Below are 24,106 nucleotides of genomic sequence, written 5' to 3' on the forward strand. Positions count from 1 at the left end.
GGGTTTATACTTTGTTCACTGGGGCCACTTTGCTGCAAGAAAAAGCCTTTCCAAAATGTAGCATGACAACACGTGAATTGCTGCAGTAGGTGCATGGAAATATTTACAGCCTCCCTCTGGCCACCAGGCAGCGGTTGTAACTCGCCCTGACCTTTGGCTGAAATCACTTGGGGGAGAAAAACCCAACGATGAGACACTAAACCAAAAGACCCACAGCCACGGAGTCGATTCTAACTCCTAGACACCCTGTGTGGGGTGTCCGAGGCTGTAACTATTTCTGGGAGCAGACAGCCTCGGCTTTCTTCCGGGGAATGGCTGCTGGGCTTGAACTGCCAACCTCGAGGGTAGCAGTCCGACATTGACCCCACAGTGCCATATGCCACATCGTGGTATAAAATAAAGAAATGGGTGGTTTGGATTCCACCTTTGCTCAAAACTACCCACATGCCTTTAGAGGTCCCTTTGCTTTGACAGCATCCGTTTTCTCTTCTTTAAAATGAGCTAACTAAAGAAGATGACCCCTAAACCCTCCACTTGCCCCCACCTCCAAGCCTGAAGAGCCTGCCGCTTGATCTGTTTGCTTTTTGTTGCTCAGGGAGTGGCCATCCCGTGGAGGAAACAATGGGTACAGATGGCCTTCCCCAAAGACCGCCTAGGGCTTTTTCTTCGAGGGGGCTACATAGTCCCTACCCAGATGCCAAGCGTGACCACAGAGGCAAGGTATGCTCCACTCGGTTCTAGGCAAGGAATCTTCAAAAGCTCCCGTAGGTGGGCAGGCACTGTGGGAGGGTGGCCAGGGAGTGGGGGGGTGGGTGAACAAAGGGAAAATGTCTCGGCTGTCATCACACCCTCTGTCCAAGCTGGTCCAGGATGGACATCTCAGGCAACACTTGGCAGGCACACAAGTAGCTTCTCCTTTGTCGTGCCTCCACAGTCTTTTGGCGGTCGTTGCTAGGAACAGCGGAAAGAATCCGTCATGAGGACCCCTCTAGGGTGGGAGATGGTTGTCTGCTGGATTCCTGAGGCATTGGAATCCACATCAAGTTAAACTGGAGATTGCTGTGATTGCAAATCGTGCAGACGCGGTCGGTCTGAGTAGAAGCGCTCTAAAGCGTTTCCTCGGCTGAAGTCTTTATGGGAGCTGGCCACCAGGCCTTTCCTCCGACTGGTGACAAGGTTCCCAGGGGCAATCTTTAACTTAGCAGCAGGGCTGTGTGGCCATCGGGGCCACCAGGGCACCTTAAGATCTCAGCTAAGACTCTCAATCGGAGATAAGGCTCTTCATATGAGACTCACCACAGTGTGGAGGTTAAGTACATCAACTCTGGGTACTGTCTGGGGTCAAGGCCCTGCTCTGCTGGTTGGTACTGGGAGTGTGGCCTGGGGCTACTTCTCTGTGCTTTTGACTCCCTGGTAAACTGGGGGTGATATAGTTCTACTCTTCAGGGTTATGACACGCATCAGCTGAGTTAAAATATATAGAGCATGCATTATAGTGCAATATTGGCAACCATTATAATTCATCATTAGTATCGTCACAAAACCTGCTTTCAGCAGGCTCTGCTTCCTTCCACCATGCCACATGCCACTCACTCTGACCCTCTACCCCTGCCTGCCCACACTCGGGTTCCATCTTTCCACAAAACATCAAAATCTACTCTGCTTCTGGGACAGACCCTGGGTTAACTCTTCCTGGGTCATGGAGTTGGTGGTGAGACACAGCTCCACTTGCTCTTCAACCCCTGCAATGAAGACCGGCTCTTTTCCAGTCGGAAGAACTCCCTGGGCCTGCTCGTCGCCTTGGATCACAGGAGAGAAGCACAAGGGGTGCTGTACTGGGATGACGGCGTGTCCACAGGTAAGACCGCCTTGTGGGCCCTCACTGCGCTTCCCGGGGATGATGTCAGCCATCGTGGGCTGCCCAGGACGGCACTGACACTGGTCGTCTTATTACTCACCTCTCTAGCCTAGGGTCACTAGGTCAAAGAGCATTCCAGGAGCGGTTAGGTCGTGTTAGCCAAACACGATGCATTAAAATATGCTTCAAAATGCATCTTGACACTGCCCCTACACGGCCTCAGACGTAGCAAGATTTGGTTTGATGCTTCATTTTGCTGACTGTCATTGTTCATGTCAAATGGCACGTACTGCTAATGCTGTTGCTAGGTGCCCGTGACTCGGCCCCGGCCCATAGCGACCCCGTGCACCCCAGAAGGAAACACTGCCCAGTCCTGCACCATCCTCACAATGGTTCCTATGCCCGGGCCCATTGATGCGCCACTATGTCCATCCAGCTCACCCAGGGACTCCCTCTTTTTTGTTGGCTTTCCACTATACCAAACATGGCCTCCTTCTCCAGGGGCAGGTGTCTCCTGACAATATGTCCAAAGTCTGTACAACGAGGTCTCGCCATTGCCATCCTTGTCCCTAAGGAGCACCCTGGCCTTACGTCTTCCCAGACAGATCGGTTTGTCTTTGGCAGTCCATGGTGCTTTCCTGATGCTTCTCCAGCACCACAATTCAAAGGCATCGATTCTTCTGCGGTCTTCCTTGTTATTCAATGTCCAACTTCCATGTGCCTGTGATGCAATGGAGAATTCCATTGCTTGGGTCAGGCACACGTTAGTTCTCAAAAGTAACATCCTTGCTGTTCAATACTCTAGAGAGGTCTCGGGCACCAGATTGACCCAATGCAATATGGCTTTTATATCTTGACTGCTGCTTCCATGGGCATTGAATTTGGATCCAAGTAAGACAAAATCATTGACAATTTCAACCTGATCTGCTTTGATCATGATGTGACCAATTTCTCCAGTTGTGAGGATTTTTCCCTTCCTTATATAGCTACCTACTTCCTACTTCCTTACTGCTAAAATGTGTGTTGTTTTAAAAAAAAAGTACTGTGTTGGTTTTTATTCAGGCAGAAATATCTAAAGTGTGGTCTGTGGTTTTATCTATTGGCTAAGTGAAGTCCTCAGGTGACATGAAAGAGTTAACACTGCTGACCTAAAACTTGGGGATTCGAGTTCGCCTGGGGGTATCTTGGGAGAAAGGACTGGCAAGCTGCTTCTCAGGATCTTCTATGCTGCCACAGGTTGAGTCACTGTGTGTTAGCGTGGACTCGGCCGTGATTGGCGTGAGTGTTTCATTGCTTTGTTTTTCTGGCTTATTTTCTCTTACGTGCTGCTGACATAAAGATGACTAGCACAGAAATGAGTCTTCTGAGATCCCACAGGAGAGAAGGGATATACAAGTAGATAGCTACGCTGCCGGCCAAACTGTGCTCTGTGCCAGGCAGATGCCACCACAGCCCATCCTGCAAGTACCGAGAAGGCACTGTGGGTTGAGGTATTTCAGGAGATGGCATTTGGGAACAGTGTGGGGACTATGGCGTTACAAGTGAAGAGTGAGCCCTCGCTCCTCAGCATCCCTGCTAATGCCCCCCCCCTTTTCTTTGTAGATTCTGTGACCAATGAAAAGTACCTCCTGTACCACTTCTCTGTGGCTGCCGTAAGTACAGCATGTGAGGATCCCGCAGGCTGCATGGGCCTGTGAGAATGCGGCTCGTGGAGGACTGGACTCATGGGCTAGGAAGGGCATTTGCTAGACATTGATACAGTTCAGCCTCCGCTGAGTTTATTCTGATTCCTAACCAGCAACTCATTCAATGCACTCTGTCTGAGGACAAAGCTAATCACATCCCTGGGCAGTGCTCTGAGAGAGTTCAGTGGTAACTCAAACCAAGTGGGGACCCTGCAAATGGAGTTGGGCTTTCACTGTCATCCACAGCCTTCTGCAAACCAGGTGCTCAGAATTAAAGGTCTAATGCAATTCCTTCCTCTGATCTTGGATTTTATGTTCTATAATCCTTGGATCACACATGCATCTTCTGTGTGAACTTAGTTGACACTTCGTATATATGGCTGCTTGTTTTGGGACAAACTTTTAAGATCCCGGACACTATGGCAATAAGACTGTTTAAAAATATATAAGCCTGCATTCTACAAGGACTGTTAAAAAATATATAAGCCTGCATTCTGCAAGGAACTAGTTTCCTAGGGGCCAGGGGTGAGGGGCACACAACCTTTGAGTTTTAAATGTAGCACCCTGGCATGCAAGACAAGCTACCCAGCTCCAGGGGGGCAAGTGTGAGAGGGATCTGTGCAGAGGTGGCAAGGTCACTCAGGTTTCTGCTTTCTAAATGGACTTTTCATTTCACTGTCCCCACCCCATTCTCTCCAGAACCGGCTGCAGGCAAAGATCATAAAGAATAATTATTCAGACCCCAATGACCTCCAGTTTACAGAGATCAGGATCTTGGGAATGGACAAGGAGCCCACTAACCTTACAATCACTGTTGACAGCATTCCCGCCCTGTGTTCCAACTGTTCAAACATCTACAATGCTTCCACGAAGGTGAGTGAGTGCTCTGTCTGGAAGGGCGGTGTGGGCAGTCGTGGCCTGGGCCTCGGCCAGCCACCTTTCACTGGCCCTTTGGATGGAGACAGTGGACAGCCAGAATTCACCACTGTCTAGGAGGAACAGACCTGCTTCTGATGGGCCTCGGGCTGCGGTTGTGCCCGCCTGCTGCAGAGGACAGTGGAGGGGACTCCTGGGAGAAGGCACCCTCTCTTGAGCAAGTTTGAAACCAGACTGCCTCATCTTTTTCCCACGGAGAGGCTAGTGGGTTTGAACTGCCACCTTTTGAGTTCACGGTCACCACCACCACCACCACACAATGCCACGGGGCTTTAATAGCATGTGCTTGTTGTTAGGTGCCCTCAAGTGGGTACCAGCTCCTAACAAACCTGCTGTATAACAGGAGACACTGCCCAGCCCTGCACTATCCTTACCACTGTACCAAACACGATGTCTTCTCCAGGGACTGGTCTCTCCTGACCACATATCCGAAGTATGTGAGATGAAGTCTCGCCCTCCTCACCTCTAAGGAGAATTCTGGCTGTACATCTTCCAAGACAGACTTGTTTGCTGTTTTGTTAGGCTGTGATATTTCAATATTCCTCACCAGCACCATCCGTTGACTGCATTGATTCTTCCTGGTCTTCTTGATTTGATGCCCAACTTTCCCATGGCTGAAGGTTCACAGGAAGCTGAAAACTACCAGGAAAGCGATGGACTGTCCTTCAAAGGCAGTCTGCCGTGTGGACGAGAGGACACACACATGGACGTGGTCCCCAGAGCGGGGCCAGTGGGCTGAGCAAGGTTGTCACTAAGTCCTATGAAATCTAAGTCCTCAACCGTGAGATCTCGGGCAAGACACGCCTTCTCCCTGTAGCTCAGTTTCCTGTCGGCGAAGTGGATGCTGTGCAGCAGCTGCAGCCCAGGTGCTCCTTTAGGATGAGAGCAGGTGATGTGTGTACAGTGGCTGTGGGAACACTCGGCCCACTAAGGGTAGTCGGATTATCAGAGGCCACCCCTGTGATCACCACCACTCTTACCGTGTATGCGTACCATACCTTGTGGCTGGCACACCAGCAACCACAGCTCAACCCTGAGACCTGCACTTGTCACCCGATGGACGCTCTCCCCACCACGTCTCCCGTTGACTTCCCCAAGGGTTGCACGAGGTCCTTCCTCAACACCCTTCATTCTCCTGGGGAGGAAGCCGAAGCCCCAGAGCAGAAAATGCCAGCTCCCTGATGTCCCAGGCATGGTGGCCCGAGGAGGGACAGCTCTCCCAGTCCTGCCCTGCAGACCAACAGGGACATGACCCATGGCTCTGACCCTCCAAGTGCGTCACCACCCCTCTGTCCTCTCTCCCCAGGTGGTGACCATCACTGGCATCCGGGAGCTGGCCCTAGGACAGGAGTTCTCCGTTGAGTGGACGCTTCTGGTCAGTGACCTGGAGAAGTTCGACTGCTACCCGGAGGACGAGGCCGTGTCGGAGCAGCTCTGCGTGCAGCGCGGGTGCCTGTGGGAGGTGACTGTGCGCCCAGGGCACCGTGCTGGGCGGGAGGGTACAGCCGTCCCCAGGCTCATGGGCACCTACTCTGGTAGGAGTGGGTGTGCTGCTCCCACCCCAGGGGGCACCCAGAGCACACATGTCCGTCTCTGGTGGCCGATGTGGTCGCTCTCTGGGAAGAAAACCACACTTGTCAATAGAGTCCCAGAAACCTCCAAACACGGCACTGTGCTGCCTCGCTCTCCGACAGCCACACACTGAAGGCCCCTTTCATGTATCTAAGGAACCATGCGTTATAAGCACTGGGCTGTCTCTCAACCCCACCAGAGCTCTGGAAGATGGAAATATGAGGCCATCTACTCCCCCTCGTGATGATGGCCCCTGGGACCCATGGAGCCTGTTCTGCCTTATCCTCTAGGGTGGCTCTGACTTGGAATCTCCTGGGTGTCAGTGGGTTTGGGTTTGGGGGATTTCCTTGTTTATCATTCCTTTAGTTTTTTAATATTGCGCTTGAAGTGACAGTTTGCAGAGCCAACTGGGTTTCCATTCAACCCCTCCTCACACAGTGTGTGCGTTGTGTCCTGTTCTGCTGTCCCCCCACCCCATGTCACAGCACCCTCCCCACCTGCTCCCACATTCCTTGTTGCCTGTCATCCTGCTTGGTGACCCCTTCCTGCCTTCGAGCTGTCTCCCAGGACAGATGCTGCCCTTCACCTGGCGGGGTGGCTGCTCCCTAGCATCAGTGCTCACCCTGCACCCATGTGTGCTGACACTGAATGCTAAGCCCCAGGAGAGAGTTCCACAAAGCCCCCCGGGTGACAAGGTCACCCTCTCTGGAGCAGGATCCCACCCAGAGTCCCATTCCCAGATCTATTCTTGATGGCCTCTCACCAGGACAGGAGACCCGGGTGTGTCCTTTCCAGAGGGACCCTGGAAACCATCTGCTTTGCAAATGAGAGTGTGACTGGACCCCTTGTTTCTAGATCCCGACTGCCCCCGGAGTCCCCCCCTGTTTCTACGACACCATCCCCCGCTATGCAGCCAGCAACATCCAGTACCTGCCCACCGGCATCACCCTGGACCTCAACCTCCTGCCAGACTTCTGGGGGTCCTCAGCGACAGTGGGCACGCCGCGCTCACCCTGGAACCCTACCCCTGCGGCTGACCCCTTCTCCTCCAGGGCCACCACCCTGCGTCTGAGTGTGGTCTACCACTCTGAGACCATGCTGCAGTTCAAGGTAATGGCCACTGACCGAGGAGGGGCAGGGTGGGGAGGGAGCCGATCGCAGAGCCGACACCACCGCGCTGTGCACAGAATTGCCAGGAGATTGCTCCTGACACAGGCATCCCTAGGGCAGCGTCCTGAGTCCTGGGATAACCTCGGGGCAGAGGCTTGCAGTCACCCAGTGGTGCTGCTGCTTGAACTGGCGCAGCTGCTCAGGCAGTCGCAGTGTGTGGAGACCTGGAGGGCCCAGGGGCAGCCTAGGGCCTAGGAGGGCCAAGGGTCACATACATAGTACACATGCTTATACACGCACCACACACAGTCACAGGTACATACCTGATCACCCACTCATAAAACACACTCACGCAAGTACTCCCTCATACGCAAACATACAAATCCACCGTCATGCATTCATGCATGTGCCCACACATACATACATGCACACTCAAACACGCATGTACTCGTACATGCACACACATCAGCGTGCACCTGTTCAACCATCACACATACACATAAACATACCACACACATGCTCACTCATATACTCAGACAAACTCATAACACACACGCACACACATACTCACACACGCTCATGTCCACATACACACTCACACACATACACAAGCCATAGTCCACACAACCACAGGTACACACTCACACACATTTACACGCACACCTCTCTCCCTCTCCATCCATAGCGTCTCCATTGGGAGCCCACCCCGCCCTCTCCAGCTTTGAGTGGGTGTCACAGGGGCCTCAGTTGGGTGACCCTGTCTCCGTTTTCTGAGGGGTCCTGCCTCACGAGGTGGTCCCAGCTGGCCAGGAGCCCTGGGGACCAGGTGGTGTGGTCAGGCATGGTGGGCTTCAGGTCTGAGGTCCTTCAGAAAGCATCCTTCTCGCTCTGCAGATCTTCAATTCCGCCAGCAGAAGGTATGAGGTCCCCGTGCCCCTGAACATCCCACCCACTCCAGACGGCTCCCCCGAGAAACGCCTGTATGAGGTCAGCATCCAGACCAGCCCCTTCGGGGTCCAGATTCGCCGGCGCAGTTCCCAGGATGTGATGTAAGCGGTGCTTGGGGGTGGGTGAGGAGCTGGGGTTCATGTCCATGTTCAGTTGACATACAGGGAACGTAGTCTTCTTTCCAGATAATGGGAGGGGGTTGATTCCAGGACCCCAACAGATACCCCAATCCACTGATGCTCAAGGGACAGCTATAAGATGGCATAGTGTTTGCATATAGCCTACGCACATCCTCCCACAGACTGCAAATCCTCCCTGACTCCTTCTCATTCTGAGCATGATGCAAATGCCTGAAAAGGATTGCTCGAGCCACTTAATCACCTTTTTCCTCCATTATTTATTTTTGAAAAAAGCCATGTTATTGGGGCTCTTATAGCTCTTATCACAATCCATACATGCATCCATGTGTCAAGTACATTGGTACGTATGTTGCCATCATCATTTTCAAAACATTTTCTTTCTACTTGAGCCCTTGGTATCAACTCATTTTACCCCTCCCCCACCTTCTCTCCCTTTCTCCCTCCTTCATGAACCCTTGACAATTTATAAATTTTTATTTTTTAATGTCTTACACCCACTGCTGTCTTCCTTCACCCACCTTTCTGTTGTCTGCCCCCTGGGAGGGGGTTATATGTAGATCATTGTGATTGGTTCCCCCTTTTTCCCCCCTCCAATATTTTTGACCCTTGATTGGTTAAATCCCTGGACGTGGAACCCACAGATATGGAGGGCCGGCCATGCCTCCATTTCTCCACACTTGGGTGAGTAGTTAATTTCCTAATCAACATCGAGTCAACATGGAAAAGCAGTCAACCAACGGGTTCATGATGAGGGATGGGGCATTTGATTTCAGAGGAAGGGCACTAGACCTCCTGGTTGTCCTGTTTATTAAGCGGGGTACAGAGAAATCTGCTGACTATGTGCCACAAATGACTCAGGGGACCCATCACTTCCGTGCTTTGGCTCACAAAGGAGCCACGAGGGAAGAGAGGCAGGCATGTCTGGGACCGCTGCAGACTTAGAATCTCTCACCACGCTGAGTTTCTCGTCCCTGGTCCTGCTGGGTGAAGGGCAGTCCTGATCTGGAGCTGGACTTCCTGCCCACTAGAAGCTGTCGAATGTGGGTGTATCAGGGTCTTCCTGGGATGACATGTGGCCACATGTCTGAGTTTCCCTCTGTCAGAAGCTCTCTGACCAACCCAGAACAGCTGCTGTAAGAGCTTCCCATGCTTTACTGGAAATGTTGCTGAAACTGGGTTGTTGTTTTTTTCCAAATTAAAAAATTTTCATTGTTTTCCCAAAGAGACATTCCCCACCCCCCTTATACACATTCATCATGCACTGTAACCAAAGAAAGTAGTGTGCATGAAATAAGAGAAAATAAATGAACAATCCATACGTAGGTAAGGAGGCCCTGGTCTAGAGCGCATCTGAGTCCAGGCAATCTAAGGAGGCTCGAGAGTTTTGTTCATAAGAACGCCGGCTAGCTAGGGTGTCCGCAAGGTCGCTGGTTGGTCTGTAGGTCAGGGTTGAGTACTGGAAACATTTCTGTGTGTGGTTTTCCCTTAGCCTCCCCTCTCTCATTTTCCTGGACAGGACAGCTCTGCCTATCACTAGACAAAGATGGCTGGGCCCTCACTACCTGATTTTTCTGCCCGGTCAGGCTGCGTGCCCAGCATAGGACACTAGAGATGAGTAGATGAATCAGCAGTTGGGGCTTCCCCCTAGGAGTCCAGGGTCCAGAAAGACTCTTTCTGCCGAGTGCAGGGAAGAAGAGCAGACCCAGAGTCTTGACGCTCATCGAGTTCCTGGCTCTTGGGAGGACCTGACCCCGCTCACAGGTCTTACATCTAGGCATGCAGCTAGGTGTGGCCCAGGCGGATCACCAGTCAGTGACAGAGCCTGGACCCCATCGTGGTGTGTCCCTGTGTGCCCAGATTTCCTCAGCCTGGCCCTTGTGTTGCAGCTGGGACTCGCAGCTCCCTGGCTTCACCTTCAACGACATGTTCCTGTCCATCTCCACCCGCCTGCCCTCCCAGCACCTCTACGGCTTCGGGGAGACCGGGCACAAGACCTTCAGGAGAAACATGACATGGCACACGTGGGGCATGTTTGCTCAGGACGAGCCTCCTGGGGTAAGGACCCAATTACCACCATACCTGTTGCTGCCCATTCAGTGCCAACCCACAGTGACCCTGCAGGGCAGAGTCGAACTGCCCCAGAGGCTTTCCAAGGCTGGTGTCTTCTGAGAGGCAGGCGTCCTCATCCTTCTCCTGTGAGGCCCTTGGTGGGTTTGAACCAACAACCTTTTGAGTAGCAACTGAGTGTCCAATCGTGGTGCCAACAAGAGCAGAAAAGCTAACCCAGCCGTTTGACTCGCAGCTGCCCTGAAGGAGATAGGAGACTGATGCGCAGGGCTTCCAAGCCCGCCATCTTCATGCAAGCAGTCAGTCTTATCTCTCCCTCCTGGAGTGATAAGGACAGATAAACAAGCTGTCCCCTCTCTATCCCTCCATGGTCATCTTTGAGCCCCTTTATGGCTCCCTATGCCCTGAGGCAATGGTGAAGGTCTCAGAAAGGACACGAGTGCAGCAGTGTCCCCCAGCTGTCCATGGGAGAAAGACAAGACTGCTCCGTGGAGAGGTCAGCCCTGGAGACCCTATGGGAGAATTCTACTCTGGTCTCTGGGGTCCTGACGCATCAGAATTGCCTTGAGGGTAACAGGCTTGTAATTCATGGAACTTCACCTTCTACTGATACTTCCGAAGGTGGGGCCATGCGTTGGTCTCTAAAAGACTTCTGAGCTTTCCACCCCACGGATTGCGTGTTATCTGCATCCTACAAACGTGTGTGTAATGCATTCTCCCTGTCCAGTCCATTGCTAAGTGCTTTGTTCTGAATTTGGGACACTGTCATTGCTCAGGGATCCTGATTGGTTGCAGTGCCGTCAGCGCTGTGACAGATCGTGTGATCATCACTGAGGACTCATTCCTCGGGATGGGAGGGAGCAGCTGAGGACATGGCCTTGAGCGGAGTCTCTAATGCAGAGTGGGAGCTTGCTCTCTGGGCTGGATGTGGCCTTGCTCAGATTCTTTCTTCCAAAGGGCCCACCTTCTCCCTCCATGCCTCCCCCAGTTCAAGAAGAACTCCTATGGTGTGCACCCCTACCACATGGCGCTGGAGGCGGATGGCAGTGCCCACGGCGTGCTCCTGCTCAACAGCAATGCCATGGGTGAGACTGGGCGCCCGCCCCAGCCCCTCGTCAACAGCTGTGCCCATCCCATTGGGATCTGAGACAGCAACACACAGGGGGACATCCAGGTCAAGGAGCACAGGACAAATAAAAATACTTTCCGGTCACCCAGGAAAACCCAGACGTGCTTAGTTCTACCGTCACACGAGTCGGCGTGGACCTGATGAGAAGGATTTGATTTGGTTTCGCTGTAGGCCAGGAGTGAGGGGACAATGTGGACGAAACACGGTTCCTGCTCTTGTGTGGTTTTGTGTGGCCGTGAGCTTGCGGGTCCTTTCACAGAGAGGCATGCAACATGTACTCTTGGGGTGCCTGCCCAGCCAGCATTGGTCATCCCCCCGGGTGGAAGACGCTCCACAGAGCGCGCATTGGAGGAGGGAGAGAGAGCAGCTGGGCACATTTGAAGGCAGGGTCTCCAGCTGGCGGCGGCGTAACCGCTCTGTTGACATTCCCAACTCCTATCTCTTCTTACAGATGTGACGCTCCAGCCCACCCCGGCCCTGACATACCGCACCACAGGAGGGATTTTTGACTTCTATGTGTTTTTGGGGCCAACCCCTGAACTTGTCACTCAGCAGTACACCGAGGTTGGCAGCCACTCTCCCCCCTGGTGAATCACCACGTGCATACTGGTCAGCACTGTCGTCTTAGGATTGGGCGAGACCTCCCAACATCCCCACCATGTTATAACGTTCCTGAAGCCAAGCCAGATCAGACTTAAGCAGACAGAAAGGCGCATTAGCGAATCCTCCACGTTGCTATTGCTAGACACCAGCAAGTCCGTTCTGATTCATAGGAACCCTACATGCCACCGAGCTCAGCACTACCAGTCATGTGCTACCCTCCCCACTGTGGCTGGGGGTGAACCCAGTGCTGCAGCCATAGCATCAGCGTAGTGCATCGAAGGTCTTCCTCCTTTCTGATGATCTGTCCAGACCCCTCTCTTGACTATTTGCTAAGTACCCTTCCTAAGAATCTCGATTCAAAGGTAACCACCGAGGTCTCTGGTCTCCTAGAACGGAAGTTCCATTGCTGATGCAAGATGGCTGTCATTCTGAACCTTGAAGGCCATTCTGCCTTTACTTGACCTTATTGTTCTTGAGTGAATGCTCATTGAGCATACTCCCTAGAAATGCACCAGATGGTAACTGGATCCGTGTTTCTCTTCATTTCCAGCTGGTTGGCCGGCCAGTGATGACTCCATACTGGGCCTTGGGATTCCAACTGGGACGCTATGGGTACCAGAATGATTCCGAGATCGCCAGCTTGTATGCTGCGATGACGGCAGCCCAGATTCCCTACGTACGAAACCCCCCATCCACCTGTGATCTGTGGTATAATGAGTTACGGGGTGGGTGGCCAGCTACCGATGAGAAACATGTTCATAGCGATTACAGATGTGACTGCATTTCAGTAAGAGAAGAAAATGTAGAGATAGCCCTGTGCAGAGCATGCTGCTTTGAACATTTATTCCCGCTCCCTCTTTAACGTGAAGGTTAGAGGCAGCATAACGTGCCCCTTTCAGCTGGCCGTGCTGGGAAAAGTGGGACTGGGGCCTTCCCGTCTCTTGTTGGGAGTCTCCTACAGGAGCCATGGATGGGCTTAGCCCACCGCTCTGAGCTTCTAAGAAAGAACCATAGTCCCTTTGTGGCAAGGATGGCAAAGTGCTTGGCCACAAACAGAAAGGTCAGTGGTGAAAGGTCGGTGGTTTGAATCAAGCCAAAGACGCCTTGGAAGAAAGGTTTGACTGTTGTCAGCTTCCAAGAGGTCACGGCCATGGAACCCTGTGGAGCAGTTCTGCCCTGTGACACCTGGGGTCGCCATGAGTGAGAATAGACTCAATGACCAGGGCACTGTCGCTGTTCTTGGAGATGGTGATGTCAAGTGACAACGTGAAAACACAAGCCTTCACTTTCTCTAAGACATGCATAAATCATAGGACACATATCCTGCAAGGATGTCATGGCTCCCAGTTAACATATATCCTACAATGAAGTCATGGCTCCCAATAAACATGCATCCTACTATGATGTCATGGCTCCCAGTTAACACGTGTCCTACAGTGATGTCATGGCTCCCAGTTAACACGTGTCCTACAGTGATGTCATGGCTTCCAGTTAACACATATCCTGCACTGATGACATGGCTCCCCATTTAGCCACATGAGTCACCTAACTGCCACCAGCCGTAGAGACCAACGGGTGGGGTTCTCTTTCCCCTGGCATCCTGCATTCCTCACTGCCCTGTTCCCTTCTCTGCTTGGAAGATGAGACTGAAATGGCATCTTTCATCCAAGATAGCTGACACAAACATCCAGATTCAAGTTGCTATGTGCCACAATCTTACTAGAAACTATCAGATGTTCTTATTAAACCCAAACAAACAAATGAACAAAAGCCCACTTGCCATGGTGTTGATCCGGACTCACAACTATGCTAAGGGGCAGAGGAGAACCGCCCCATGGGTTTTCTGGGACTCTAAATATTTACAGGAGTCGGTGGCCCCATGGTTCTCCTGGGGAGTGGCCACTGGATTTGAACTCCCGACCTTAATGTTGTGAGCCCAGTGCTTGGCCCACCACACCATTGGGATCCTTATGAAATAGGCATTGAAAGAGACAAGAACATGAAAAATAAATAAATCTACCCTACCAGAATGACCCACATTAAAATGTCCATGCATCATTTTTCTCGGCTTTGCCTTACACACGGGTCTCCTCACCTCCACACAAGTTCTTACCTGGAGTCTTAGTGACAATGCCACCCAGGAAGCATCCTTTTCTCACCTGCATGTTGATTTCTTTTGGCATCAATCGGCATCATGGGCCGAGTTAAGCTCATGTGGAGCCCAGATTAGTCCAGGCCGACCTCAGAAACGCTGTGGGGTTGGCTTTGGTTCCCCACAATAAAACAAATACAGCAATAAAGCGAGTCACAATGGTTTGGTGTCCCCATGCATAGAAAGGCTATGCTCACGCTGAGCTATAATAGATTAGAGGGGCCCTGGTGGTGTCGTGGTGACATGTTTGGCTTCAATCTGCAAGGCCAGCGGGTCAAAACTACCAGCCCCTCGGTGGGAGAAAGATGAGACTTTCTACCCCTACAAAGGTCTACAGTCTCTGAAACTCAGAGGGCGGTTCTGTTCGATCCCATAGGGTCGCCATGAGTACGAATCAACTTGATGGCAGTGCGCTTGGTTTGGGTTTGGGGAGTCTGTGAAGTGCGTGATAGCGTGGTGACAAAGTTGGAAAGGTGGTGGGAATGGCCTCAACGGGACACAGACACAGTGAGAGCGATCTGATGGGTAAATGGATCTGGTGGGTTTGCTTATCGAAGGGGGGCTGCAAACCATCAATCACAAATCGAAACGTGCTGTATCTGTGAAGTGCGGCTGAAGCAGGAGGTGAGGCACAGTGAGGAGAGGTGCAGACACCGTGGCCCTCACCTCCAGGACCACCACCTCTCAGGAGGATGGCAGAGGTACACACACTCCAGAGAGGAGCAGCGTCTTGCCGTGCTAAACACAAACACGCAGGCAGGCCACCGTAGGCACAGACCCAGAAGCGCCACTGTTTCTCCTTCTCAGACGTCCGGCTCTCTGCCCCTATTGAATCAGGCTCCGGGAGCCTGGGTTTGATGAGCAGAGATGAACATGAAGGCAGGGAGAGAATGGCATTGGGGGACAGCAGAGAAGAAAGGTGAGCTGCATGCTGGCATCAGAAGAATAGAGGCCAGTGCAGGAGGTGAAGAGGAACCAGTGTGAGGTGCCAGGGGCTGGCAAGGAGTCCTGGTGCCCCGGGCAGGGTGCAGGGGCTCCGTGGTCCTGAGCACTGGTTCTCCCTCCTGCAGGACGTGCAGCATCTGGACATGGACTACATGGACCGGAAGCTGGACTTCACCCTCAGCCCCAGGTTCAAAGGCCTCAGCCAGCTGGTTGACCGGATGAAGAGAGATGGCATGAGGTTTATCGCCACTCTGGTGGGTGTCTGGACAGGTTGGGTTCTGTGCTGTTTCTCCAGGACAGTTCCCCCAATTATGTCACCATGGGAGGCCAGGTGGGGCCTTTTTTTTTTTAAACACCCTGTGGTTCTATGTGGGAGAAAGATGGGGTTATGGTCTTAGAAACTCATGGGCAGTTCTACCCTGTCCTGTACAGTTGCTGTGTTAGCCTGGCTTGACTAGAGAAACGAATCCAGAGATACTGTGTAAGAGAGAACTTTATATCAAAGAGAAATTTTACATTAAGAAAACCTCCTAGTCAAGTCCAGATCAAGTCTATAAATCCGATATTAGTCCATATGTCAATACTGGTCCATAAATTCCTCTTTAGGCTCATGCAACACATGCAATGATGTCGAATGCAGGAAGATCATAGGTCAGTGGGTGGAAAGTCTTGTGGATTCAGTGACATAGGGCTGGGTCTCCATGTGGCTCCTCCAGCTCCAGGGCTCTGGCTACATCAGTGTAGCTCCATGTGGCTTCTTGACAGGAATGCCTCCCAGGGAGAGGAGGCAGAGGGAATGTCTCTGTCCTCCAGGGAAGAAGACAGGAATTCCCAGAAGCTTCAGGAGAAGGCCATGCCCATATGAGAGCCTCATTAGCTATGGCCTGTTTGATAGGCTAGATTCCATCCCTTTATCCTTAATAGTCTCAAGTTGACACCAGATTATGTAACTACTGCAGTCTCACTACAAGTCGGCATGGGCTTGATGGCAGTGAGAGAGGGATGCTTTCCTTGGAGCCCCTCCTCCCGCTGGGTGAAGTGGGTAAGTGCTTCGCTTACTCACTCCCTGCCATCGAGTCCACACTGACTCACAGCGACCCTGTAGGACAAGATAGGACTGGCCCATAGATTTCCGAAACTGTCACTCTTTATAGGAGTAGAAAACCCCCTCTTTATCCTGAGAAGTAGCTGGTGCATTTGAACCGTGGACCTTGGGGATCATAGCCCAACGTGTCACCACTACACCACCAGGGCTCCCTAGCTAATTTAGAGGTTGGTGATTTGAACCTTCCGGCTGCTCCATGGGAGAAGGCCGTGGCCATCTGCTTCCAAAAGAGGAGCATCCTGAGAGACCTGTGGGTACATTCCACTCTGTCCTTGGGCCACCCAGAGTCAGCACTGACAGACTCCACAGTGGTGGGTGGTGGTAATCTGGTGAGGTGACACAGCAGGGGATGTTGGTGAGCCCCGGTCTTTGGTGTTGAGGCACCTCGTCTGCTTGGAGTCAGGAAAGGACATTTCTAGGAGATATGCATCCACTCTTGCTGTTTTAAATCCCTTCCCCACAGGACCCCGCCATTTCTGGCAATGAGACTGGATACCTCCCCTTCTCCAGGGGCCAAGCCAGTGACGTGTTCATCAAATGGCCCGGCAGCAAGGACATCGTCTGGGGGAAGGTAAGGTACCTGTGACTAATCATTGTCATAGTTGTCCTGATTGAAAGGTGCTCCCCAGACATCCCTGAAATTAATAGGTGATAACCGAGGAGGAGAATGAATTTGAGGCTAATGAGCTCAGAGACACTGGGCCCACTAAGGAGAGAGGCCCAGTCCTCCAAACCAGCATCTGCCTGGAAATGTCTGCTCTGTCCCCATCACCGTGCCCCCGCCATGTACTTCACACACAAGGAAACATCTCCAAGGGACACTGGCCCCCACGCTCCAGATGTGCTTGATCAGCCTGAATCTGGGGTCCCTGGGGGCAGCACAAGCTATCTGCTTTCGGCTGCTAACCTGAAGGTTGACAGCCAAGCCCACCGAGTAGCAACTTGGGAGAAACCTTGGCAATCCACTCCCATGAAGATTGCAGCCAGGCTAATCTGTGGGATGGACCAGGTCTACTGAGATACACACAGGGTCCTCGTGGGTTGAGATTGGCCCAACAGCAGCGGTCAACAGCAAACTGGATCAGCCAATGTCTCCTCCGTGAAGGAGCCTCCGTTCTCATGCTCGTGGTTCTGTGGTGCTGTAGCTGGACGCCTGCCTCCAGAGGAGAGGGCATGGGCTTTGTCCTCTTGACATGAGACACCCCGCTCGGTTTCCGGTTGCTCGGGCTGGGGTGCCTGAATGCTGCTTTGTCAGCTCAGCTGAACAATACCCGCACTTCCAGAACTAACCTAGACTTTACACAGTAAGCACCCAAGGATGAACCTGGCTATCCCTCTGCCTGTTTGTGTCATAACCCTCAGGAGACGCAGCGTGCCCCCAAGCACTTACTGACTGTGGTGGGCAAGGTTCTCTAGAGAAGCAGCACCACTGATGCATATATGCCCATGTCTGTAGAAAGAAAGGGTGAGTCCAGTCTGGTTCAAGCCCATGGTCAGATGCAAGCTGGAAAGCTCTTCCTGACTTGTGTAGCTACAGAAGCTGAGGGACAGGAAGCAGGGAGATGAAGCAGAAAGACCACAGACTGATGGGGCTGAGCTGCATGAATCTGAGATCGATCGAATGAATCCAAGGTTGGCGGTGTGCTGCGGCTCCTGGGATTATCAAGCAGTATGGCAGGAGGCCCATGGGCCAGATGCAGAACACGGATTCAGTGGTGGAAGTGAGCTAGCTTCCACGCGTGGTCAGTTTATACTAAGAGTAGGTCCCACCTGAATGAAGCCTCCCTTCATCCTATCAAGATTGCAACACGATGAAGGGGCGGGTACCCTGCTCTCCTCACAACTGCTCAGCTGCTTCCAAGAGGATCCCATCATGGAGTTGGTCACACAATGTTAGATCGCAACATGGTTGGGGGGAGGGGATCCTGTCCCACCCACATTGCCATAACACCTAACCGTCACACCGACCGGCTAAAACTCTTACAAGGATAAGTGCTTGGTGATCGGATTGCCAGGAGAATCAATTACCAAATGGATGAGGGGCCTTCAAAAAGGTCACAGACAATGGAATAAAAAGATATGTGGCTAATATAAACGGCTAATAAGATTCTTCTAGCTGTAGCCAAGATGGGTGACTCTACTATGGATTTTATAAGGTTTTATAGACTGGGGACCCACACCCTGAACCCATTGCCATTGAGTTGATTCTAACTTGTAATGACTCCATGTAGGGCTTCTAAATCAGTCAGTCTTTACAGGAGCATGCAGCCTCTCACTTGCTCTCACAGATGGTGGGTTTGAACGGCCAATCTTTAGCATGTGGACTAGGGAACCCCAAAAGTTGATGATGCAGCATAGAACCACTGAGCTGTGGCTTGATGAACTGGGCCTGGACCTCGGCTCGTTTTGATAAAGCCACGCTCCACACTTGTCGACCGTGCAGGGGGGGTTGTGGTAGGGTCTGTGTTCTCCCAGCACGAAGGTGAGCCATCGTTTCTAAGATGGCAGTCCAGGGGATCTGTTACGAGTGGATTAATCTGATGACTAAATTAGCAAATGAGATTTGAGGAATGTATGGAGTAAAAGCCAGCCACGGCCCCCTCACAAGCCTTCACTTTTATCTTTCTGGTTTAACAGCCAAGACCCACAGGTGTTTCCTGGACTTGCAGACTCTGGGTGGCCCCTAAAGCTCCTTCAATACATCATCTTTCTCTCTAGGCCTGGCCAGACCTGCCTAACGTCCTTGTGGATGAGTCCCTCGACCAGGAGACTCAGGTGAAGGTATGCTTGTACACTTGGCCCTGCCATCTGGCTCCTTGGGCACTGCATCCCGATACCAGGTACCTTTGACCCGACCATGCAGGCATTTTAAGGAGGGGGAGACTCGGCAGAGAAAGGCAGTCAGATAATAAACACAACCAACAAGCCAAAGGAAAATGACGGGCAGGAAGTGGCAAGGGGAAACCCCGCATCCGGACTGCCTTGAAGGGATGTGATTTGCTAGAAGCTCTGGGTGCTTGAAAAGAGAGTGAACCAAAGTTCTCGTAACCTCCAGCACAATGGTTCTATTATGAACAGACTGGGTTCTGATGAAGGGTCAGCCCAGAACAGCAAATGCAAGCCCTGGGCCTCCGCCCTGGCTGGTGCTGCCAGCGTTCCTGGCATCTGTGCCCTGCATCCCGCGGCGAATTCGCCCCTGGACAACGGAGCCTCCATGTTTGTCTGGTGTAGCCATCTCTCGGAGTCCCTTGTTTAGATTTCCGTGTGCACCAGTCTGAAAATAAATTTCACACGAACTTCTTTTAGGATGGTAGCGGGGAACCTTTTTTCTGCCAAGGACCATTTGGGGATTCAGAACATGACTCTTGAGTCAGACGGATCAGCCATTGAATTAATCTCTATGAAGAGTTACAGACTTGGAAGCCCACAGGGGGTGTTCACAGGGTCCCTGTGAATCAGCATGGACTGACGCCAGTGAGATGGTTTGTACAATGTGATGGCAGGGACTGCTCCTCTTTGGTGAGGCAGTGTAATGTCATTGATGATAGTGATGATGTGTGGGCCCGACATTCCCCACCCCTGATCTAAGAAAAGAAAGAACTGGATCTGCCCCTTGGAGTCTGTAGGACTGGCACTTCAGTGGATGCGAGGCTTGGTTAGAGACTGAGGGGCTGTGCTCCGCCCAGGCGCCTGCCCAGCTACCCTGGCTGCCCAGGACCCCCTCTTGACTCTTGACTGAGTGCCCAACTCCTCCAGCTGTACAGGGCCCACGTGGCGTTCCCCGACTTCTTCCGGAACAGCACGGCTGGGTGGTGGAAGAGGGAGATCCAAGAGCTCTATGCCAACCCCCGGGAAGCTGAGAAGAGCCTGCGGTTCGATGGGCTGTGGCTGGTGAGTGCACTGGGCTCGCACCATTGCTGTGGGGATGTCGGGCGCCATCCAGAGTCCGGCAGAGCAGCAGGCAGGCCTGAGGGACTCCAGATACCTGAAGGGCCAGGTGATGGCCATGGGCCCGGTACCCTTGGCAGTTGAAATCCATGGAGAATGCTGCTGGAACAAGGGCAGGGGAGGCCCCAACAAGGTGGTACCTCCCACAGGCCACGCCAACGCAGAGCCCATGGGAAATGGGAGAAGCCTGAGAACATCTGTTCCCTTGGGGAGCCAGGAAGCACTGTGTGCCCAGCGGCCCCAGCACAGGACCTCCTGAGCACTTAGGGGTGCTGTCCAAAGACTCCCCTAAAGCAAACCCGCTTCCCAGCCCATTCTGACTCAGAGTGCCCCTGTGGCACAGGGTGCAAGTGCCCCCTTGGCCTCCGCAGGCGTCTTTTTTACTGCCAGGAGCTCTGGGAGCTCAGCAGTTAGGTGCTCAGCCACTGACTGGTTCAAACCCCCCAACCAGCCCCACGGGAGAAAGCAGTGGCTCTCCTGCGTCCTTCAAGGTGGGCGGGCTCAGATCCCCTGAACCCCATGCGGGTCCATTGCCACCGGGCCTGTAGGACGTGGTGGCCACCCTGGAGGGCAGCACGAAGCTGCTGCAGGAGGGTGAGGAGGATGCCTCCTTTCTCCTGCACAGAGGTGGGTGGCTCTGAATCACTGTCCTGTCAGTTAGCAGTCCGACGCTTAACCGATTGGGACACCATGCTCTTCCCGCAAGATCTATGTTTATTCTTGATGCATGAAACATAGATTCCACACAGAATACATGGAATTCATTAAGCCAACGAAGGGTGAATTTACATCAAGTTGAAGTGACATCGTTTGAAATACAAATATGCAGATTTTATCACCGAAACAAATCTCCATTGTGCTTCTGTGCCCAGAACGTTAAACAAACCTAGAAATTTTAAAACCTGTTTTACTGACAGAATTTCCATATCGTATAACTCCAGAGTTCAGTCATATTTTAAAGAGGTGTACAGTCATCACAATTAGTTTAGAACATTTCCTTCTTTCCTGTTCTCATCGCTGTTACTAACTCCCTGTTTCCCCGCAACCTTGCCACATCCCCAAGGAATCATAAGCCCATTACCTCACCTGGATTTCATATGTGGAAAAACACAAAATAAAATAAAAACATACCAACTACAATAACAAGATAAAGCGGTGAAAGCACTCAATCAGAAAGAAAGCAGAGAACATTGCAAACTGAAACAATGTTCACCTGCATTAGAAGGGAATCCGGAACTTTTTACCATCTCCATTAGGAAGAAAACAAAATAAAAACTCAGGAAAAAATGAAACTGTAAGGTGATTGGCTGCTGACACAGCCAGGACTTTTTATACTGAGGCCCGTACAGCATCGGAACCACCAGCCGGCTCCGCAGGACACAGAGGGGGCTCTCTACGCCCCCAAAGAGCTGCCGTCTTCGAAACCCACCGGGGCAGTTCCACCCTGTCCTGTAGGGTGGCTGTGTGCCGGCATCCACTCGCTGGCAGTGAGTCTGGTTTGCGTATTGTTTTATTTGTTCACAGCATCGTAGCAAGGGGAGCCATGTCTGGCAAGAGGTGACGGAGCTGTGTCTCCCTCTGTGCGGCCGCCAGCTTGTCCAGTCGTGGTACTGAGTGCTAAGGGGTGGCTGGGTTGGCGGGGGACACAAAACTGCAGATCCAGCTGAAAGACAGCCACCTAGATTTCTTGCGCTTTGCTTTCCCGGTGCTCGGCAGACACTGCATTTCTGTTGTTGCTGTCGACCTTCAGCTTATAAGACGACAATGACGACGAAAAGTGCACAATTAATTCCTGTGCTCGAGTCACCTGGGACGCAGCGTCACTCAATGGCCGTTCTCAGGATACGTCACAGGAAGTCGGGACGGGCTTCCTGCGGGGGTGGGGGTGGGGCACAAAGCAGAAGTCTTCCAGCATCCAGGTCCCCATAATGGCCACATTCCTGCCGCCAACATAAATAATTTTCACGAGCCTCATATTGCCAAGGTAGGGAGAGCCAACTCCAGCTCCCCAGACACTGCGGGTCAGAGCAGCGCGGGCTGCTGGGCTTAGTGCCTGCTCCAGGTCAGACCCCCGGCCTTTCCTCTGAGACGTCTCTCACACAACAACAACAAAAGCTTTAGGGTCAATCAAGTCAGTTCTGACTCAGAGTGGCCCTATAAGACAGGGTAGAACTTCTGTGGGTTTCCAAGCCGGTGCCACCCAATGGGAGTGGAACGCCTAGTCTTTCTCCTGAGGAGCGGCTGATGGTTTCGAACTGCCAGCTTAGCAAGTTAGCAGCCCAATTTGTAAACCATTCAAACCTCTACCTTTGGTGAGCCGCCAGGCATGTGAACTGTTTGCATCTAGAGCCTTGTGGGACCCCGTGCTTTCTCAGAGCCCATTTGGGGCGAAGCCTGGGGCTGGGGAGAGTTAACAGCCCCAGCTGGATAAGCCTTTCCCATCATCCAGCGTCCCGGGAAGCAGAGACCAGGTGGCCCTGGTGTCATAGATGTGTCCTTACCGACTCATTCCAGGGCATGAATGAGCCATCGAACTTTGTCAATGGATCTGTCAGCGGCTGCCGGGATGACACACTGAATAAGCCTCCCTATATGCCAGGTAAGTGCATGTTGCTGTATCCAGTCCACAGCCCTGCCCTCAGGCTGGCACAATGCCACCGTACCCAGCTGCCGCCCTGCCCCCAATCCTGAAGGCTTCTTCTTCCTGTCAAAGTTCAAGCTAATTAGTGGTACAGACAGAAGTCATACTTGCAAACCTGGGATAAAAATCCGGTAGATGATCCTGAGTAAGCGTCCAGAAGTTCATTACTACGTCACCACAGGTGTAAAGGCTTGATATGGTATGGACGGAGCCAAGCAAAGTCCCTGGTCCCTGTCCAGGATCCGGCACATTTCTGGAAGGATACCCTTGGCTGCACCGTGGTGCACACAGAAGCAGGGGCTCAGGTGGGCAGCCTCCTCGGTACAGTGCAGAGACTCAGCAGGAAGTGACCCACTGCCCCAGAGCACAGCCTGGTCATTTGTAGAGCGATCTATAATCCAAGCACCTTAGTATTTATATCACTACTTCACTACCTATTGCTCACTCGTCCATGGACTGATTGATTGTCTTCCTCTCCTAACTTAGCATTTCATGTGTCAGGTGAGGAGCAAATGATTGACAAAGCCTTATTCCCTTGAGAACACTGCCATCTAGTGACAGGGAGAGATGGGACCCGGAGGGAGCCCTAGGGGGTTGCAACCCAGACTGGGTGATGGCAATGGTGGAGGTGGTGGTTGGATGATGGTGGTGGTGATGATAGTGGTGGTGGAGAAGGTGGTGGGAATGGTGTGGATGGTGGTGATGGTGGTGTGGATGGTGATGATGGTGCAGGTGATAGGGATGGTGATAATACTAGTGGGGATGTTAGTGGTGGTGGCAGTCGATGGTGGTGGTGGTGCTGGTAGGGAGGGTGAGGGTGGGGGTGGAGGTGGGGGTGGTGGAGATGGAAGGGAGGGTGGTGGTGGTGGTGGGGATGGTAGGGAGGATGAGGGTGGTGGTGGGGTGGAGATGGTAGGGAGGGTGAGGGTGGTGGGGGTGGTGGAGATGGTAGGGAGGATGAGGGTGGTGGTGGGGTGGAGATGGTAGGGAGGGTGAGGGTGGTGGTGTGGTGGAGATGGTAGGGAGGGTGAGGGTGGTGGTGGGGTGGAGATGGTAGGGAGGGTGAGGGTGGTGGGGGTGGTGGAGATGGTAGGGAGGATGAGGGTGGTGGTGGGGTGGAGATGGTAGGGAGGGTGAGGGTGGTGGTGTGGTGGAGATGGTAGGGAGGGTGAGGGTGGTGGCGGGGGGTGGAAATGGTAGGAAGGGTGAGGGTGGTGGCGGGGGGTGGAGATGGTAGGGAGGGTGAGGGTGGTGGTGGGGGTGGTGG

At 52.7% G+C, this 24,106-nt stretch overlaps 1 protein-coding gene across 1 annotated transcript in view; it reads left to right on the forward strand.

The window, feature by feature from the left end:
- Window positions 1-24,106, forward strand: part of MGAM2 (maltase-glucoamylase 2 (putative)) — a 96,629-nt gene that overhangs the window by 50,748 nt on the left and 21,775 nt on the right. The window contains exons 21-36 of the mRNA XM_075557418.1: window positions 596-720; window positions 1,770-1,858; window positions 3,461-3,510; window positions 4,243-4,416; window positions 5,786-5,941; window positions 6,907-7,161; window positions 8,056-8,210; window positions 10,136-10,304; window positions 11,305-11,401; window positions 11,897-12,009; window positions 12,599-12,724; window positions 15,271-15,399; window positions 16,714-16,821; window positions 18,969-19,031; window positions 20,007-20,141; window positions 22,713-22,797. Of these exons, the coding sequence (XP_075413533.1) occupies window positions 596-720; window positions 1,770-1,858; window positions 3,461-3,510; window positions 4,243-4,416; window positions 5,786-5,941; window positions 6,907-7,161; window positions 8,056-8,210; window positions 10,136-10,304; window positions 11,305-11,401; window positions 11,897-12,009; window positions 12,599-12,724; window positions 15,271-15,399; window positions 16,714-16,821; window positions 18,969-19,031; window positions 20,007-20,141; window positions 22,713-22,797 (2,029 nt within the window). The remainder of the gene's footprint in view (window positions 1-595; window positions 721-1,769; window positions 1,859-3,460; window positions 3,511-4,242; window positions 4,417-5,785; window positions 5,942-6,906; window positions 7,162-8,055; window positions 8,211-10,135; window positions 10,305-11,304; window positions 11,402-11,896; window positions 12,010-12,598; window positions 12,725-15,270; window positions 15,400-16,713; window positions 16,822-18,968; window positions 19,032-20,006; window positions 20,142-22,712; window positions 22,798-24,106) is intronic.

Source organism: Tenrec ecaudatus, chromosome 9, assembly GCF_050624435.1.
Source record: "Tenrec ecaudatus isolate mTenEca1 chromosome 9, mTenEca1.hap1, whole genome shotgun sequence".
In the NCBI taxonomy this organism is placed as follows: Eukaryota; Metazoa; Chordata; class Mammalia; order Afrosoricida; family Tenrecidae; genus Tenrec; species Tenrec ecaudatus.